The sequence below is a fragment of the Sinocyclocheilus anshuiensis genome, unplaced genomic scaffold, assembly GCF_001515605.1.
Source record: "Sinocyclocheilus anshuiensis isolate Anshui unplaced genomic scaffold, SAMN03320099.WGS_v1.1 scaffold1083, whole genome shotgun sequence".
Taxonomy (NCBI): domain Eukaryota; kingdom Metazoa; phylum Chordata; class Actinopteri; order Cypriniformes; family Cyprinidae; genus Sinocyclocheilus; species Sinocyclocheilus anshuiensis.
In genome coordinates, this window is record NW_015544206.1 from 293,664 (window position 1) to 297,054 (window position 3,391).

At 36.8% G+C, this 3,391-nt stretch overlaps 1 protein-coding gene across 1 annotated transcript; it reads left to right on the plus strand.

The window, feature by feature from the left end:
• Positions 1-1,606: 1,606 nt before the first annotated feature.
• Positions 1,607-2,590, plus strand: LOC107696909 (uncharacterized). Its single transcript, XM_016497482.1, has one exon. It carries the CDS (start codon positions 1,607-1,609, stop codon positions 2,588-2,590), a length of 984 nt encoding a protein of 327 aa, XP_016352968.1.
• Positions 2,591-3,391: the final 801 nt, after the last annotated feature.

Genomic DNA, 3,391 nt, shown 5'->3' on the forward strand with positions numbered 1-3,391 from the left:
TAGATAGATAGATAGATAGATAGATAGATAGATAGATAGATAGATAGATAGATAGATGGATAGATTTTAAATAATATATGTAAAAAGTATATTTGCTTTATTTCAAAATAAATTTATGTAAATATATTTTTTGCCAATATTTTTGTATAGTTTTGAAAAGATATTTAAAAAACATTTATATTTTAAATGCACTTATTTTTTTCATATATAAAATATATTTTCCATACATTTCACAGTCTAAGAAAATACATTCACAAATGTCACAAGCAAAAAAAAACAATTGTATTTGTTGTCTATAACAAATGTGAACATCTTTGAATAAAATCTACAACATACTTTAAAATGTTTTTTAAAAAAAAAACAATATTACAGTGTATGTGTGTGTTACAATGTATTACATATATGGAGATGTATTTTCTTGCCCCTGAAATACATTTTGTTGCAACTAAATATATTTTCGATTTCATAAATATATTTCATTGAGCTTCACCGTTTACAAAATATATTTAAAAATAGTTGGGGGAAAAAACACAATGTCTGGATTTTGGTTAAAATGACTAGTCATGCTTCTGTGCCATAAAACACACTGCTTTAAATATGGTTACGGTCAGCGTATGAAATCATCCTTCAAACCTGGCTTCATAGCTGGCGTATAAAAGTCAGGTGGCTATTGTCAAGAGCTTTCAGCACCAACCATAGCAATTCAGCTTCAATTTTCTCCCTATCATTTACTATTTCTTAAAAAAAATTTAATTTCGCAACGACGACAGAACATAATTTTCTGGTATTTTTATCTCCTAAATGCACAGGGAGCTTGAGCACAGTGAAGATGAGAGAAAATATTTAAGGCCTCCAAAACAAGGTACTTAAATGGTATTTTTTAAGGAATTAGAACTCTTTTTAGTGTGTGCATGTTTACAGAGAAAATGTATGCTCTCATATTCATTTAGTGTATGATGTGTCATGTTTCTACTCAAATTTGAGTCAATAGTTTTCATACAGCTGGAAAAGAAATTAAATGTCTAGCAGGTAAGAACATTTGATCTTTTTTGATGAGAAATGTTCGAGTTGATGAGTTCTCTGACCTTTGAGTGCAGACTTTGGCATCTTTATAGTTTTATTTTGGTATTTTTTTTATAGTATTATTATTAATTCATATTTTTAAATAGCTTGTTTTTTTATTTTAGTTTTCATTTTAATTTTAAAATAACGTTGTAGCGTGCCTTTGTCTTTTTAAAAATGTTTTCTTTTTAGCTTTATTTTTATTTCAGATTTAGTACTTCACCATAATCTTAAACTTTTATTTTTAAACAAACTTTTAGTATTTTTTTGTTTATATATATATATCCAAGGTAACAGTTTTCATTTGAGTATCTCATCTAATATTTTTATTTTACTTCATTTTAATTACGGAAAACTTTTTTTTTTTTTGGGGGGGAAACAGTAACAACACCGTTTCTGGATCACTGGGATCTTTTTCTCAGGAGAAACATCTAATGATCTCAATGTAATCTCTCTGCAGATATAAAACTGTATTAAAGAGATCTCTTTTCTTTCCTATGTGTATGTTGAGACCACCGCACTTGTACAGAGGAGGCGATCAATCATGCTGTCGTTCTTAGACAAACTCGTGGCCTGGGTGCTGACAGGCTTCTTGGCGATTCTCACCATCTTCTTCAACATGTACCTGCTTCTGATCAACCAGAGGAACTACAGGAAGAGCGCAAAGCACCGACTGAACCCGGCCGACTTCATCATCACGGCCATCTCCCTGGCCAGCATCTCCCTGCAGGTCCTCACGTACTTATGGCAGACGCTGGATGTGATCGACACCGTGTGCCGCATCAGCTTGGCGGGGGCCATCCTGCTGGTGCTCATCTTCAGCGTCAAGTTCATCATCTTCTGGAGCACGGCGTTCCTGACCTTCTACTACGGCACTAAACTGGTGGTGGAGCCCGTCCACTGCTACACGCGCATCCAGGAGGCCATCGTCAAACACGTCCACACGGCCCTGGCGGTGATCGTCGTGAGCGGCTTTGCCAATTGCGTTCCACTGCTGAGCGTGTTGACCTACTACAACGGCACCACCAGCGGGCTGAGTGACTGCGGGTCCATCATGCCCACCGACATGACCGGACTCGCCTACGTCTTCTACTACGTGATCATCTCCGACATCGTTCCAGGAATCATAATGGTCAAATGCAGCATTTCCATCTCGTACCACCTGGCCAAACATCTGCTGGACATGAAGGCCAGCTCCAACGGTGCCCACGGGCCCAAGCTCGGCACGCAGATGCGGGTCATCAAGATGACTCTCAGTTTGGTGGTGGTGTTTGTGATCTTCGTGATCGTGGACATCTTCACGCAGATGACGGTGGTGCTGATGAGGCAGAACACACTGGCCCTGACCATTCTCTTCGCCAGCATCTACACCACAGTCAGCTCGCTCGTGCTGGTCTACGGGAAGAAAAGCTACTGGAAGGAACTGATCGCATCCTATAACCTGTTTTTAGACGAGTACCCTTGTTTGAGCAGCATGAAGGTGGAAGAAGTCAAAACAGAACCACATGAGCACAGCCATGGGCACTGAGCTTGATAGAAATGATATAGTTGTAGAGCTTCTTGCTATTTGTCCTGAGAGAGACCTGGTGAGAACTCTTCGAAATCTGCAGGGCATCGGACATTCGGATCTTAAAATGGTCTGCAGAAAAAGTGATTCTAAATATACAGTAGACACCACAGCTGAAAATGTCTGAATGTCATTGCAATAAACAATTAAATATTAAAGCAAGTGGCAACTATTTTTCTTTCAAATAAAGGTCAGTTGCTTTGGTATTTTTTCATCTAATGCATTGACATTCAGAAATAAAACTATCCTACACTCTTAAAAGTAAAGGTTCCAACTGGGGGTTTTCACAGCGATGCCATAGAAGAACCCGTTTTTGGTTCCCCAAAGAGCCTTTCACTGAACAGTTCTTAAAAGATCCATTTTTTCTCCATGTGAAGAACATTTTAATAATCTAAAGAACCTTTTGTGGAATGAAAAGGTTCCATGGATGGTAAAGATTCTTTGTGGAACCATTGATGCCAATAAAGAACCTTTATTTTTAAGTGTAATCTTGTAATCAGTCATTAAGTATTTAGAAATACCTACATTTATTTAATCAAAGATACAGAGTTTAGTTTCATAGAAATGATATAATTGTAGCTTTTTGCTATTTTTCCCCGAGAGACCCAATGAGAAGTCTTTAAAAACTTAAGAAAAATTAAAACAACAACAAAAAAAACTTGCAAAAAAGAGATTTGAAATGTACAGCAGACACAACACAACTGAAAGTGTTTGAATGTCATTGCACTGAATGAATATATATATATATTCCCACTATGAATG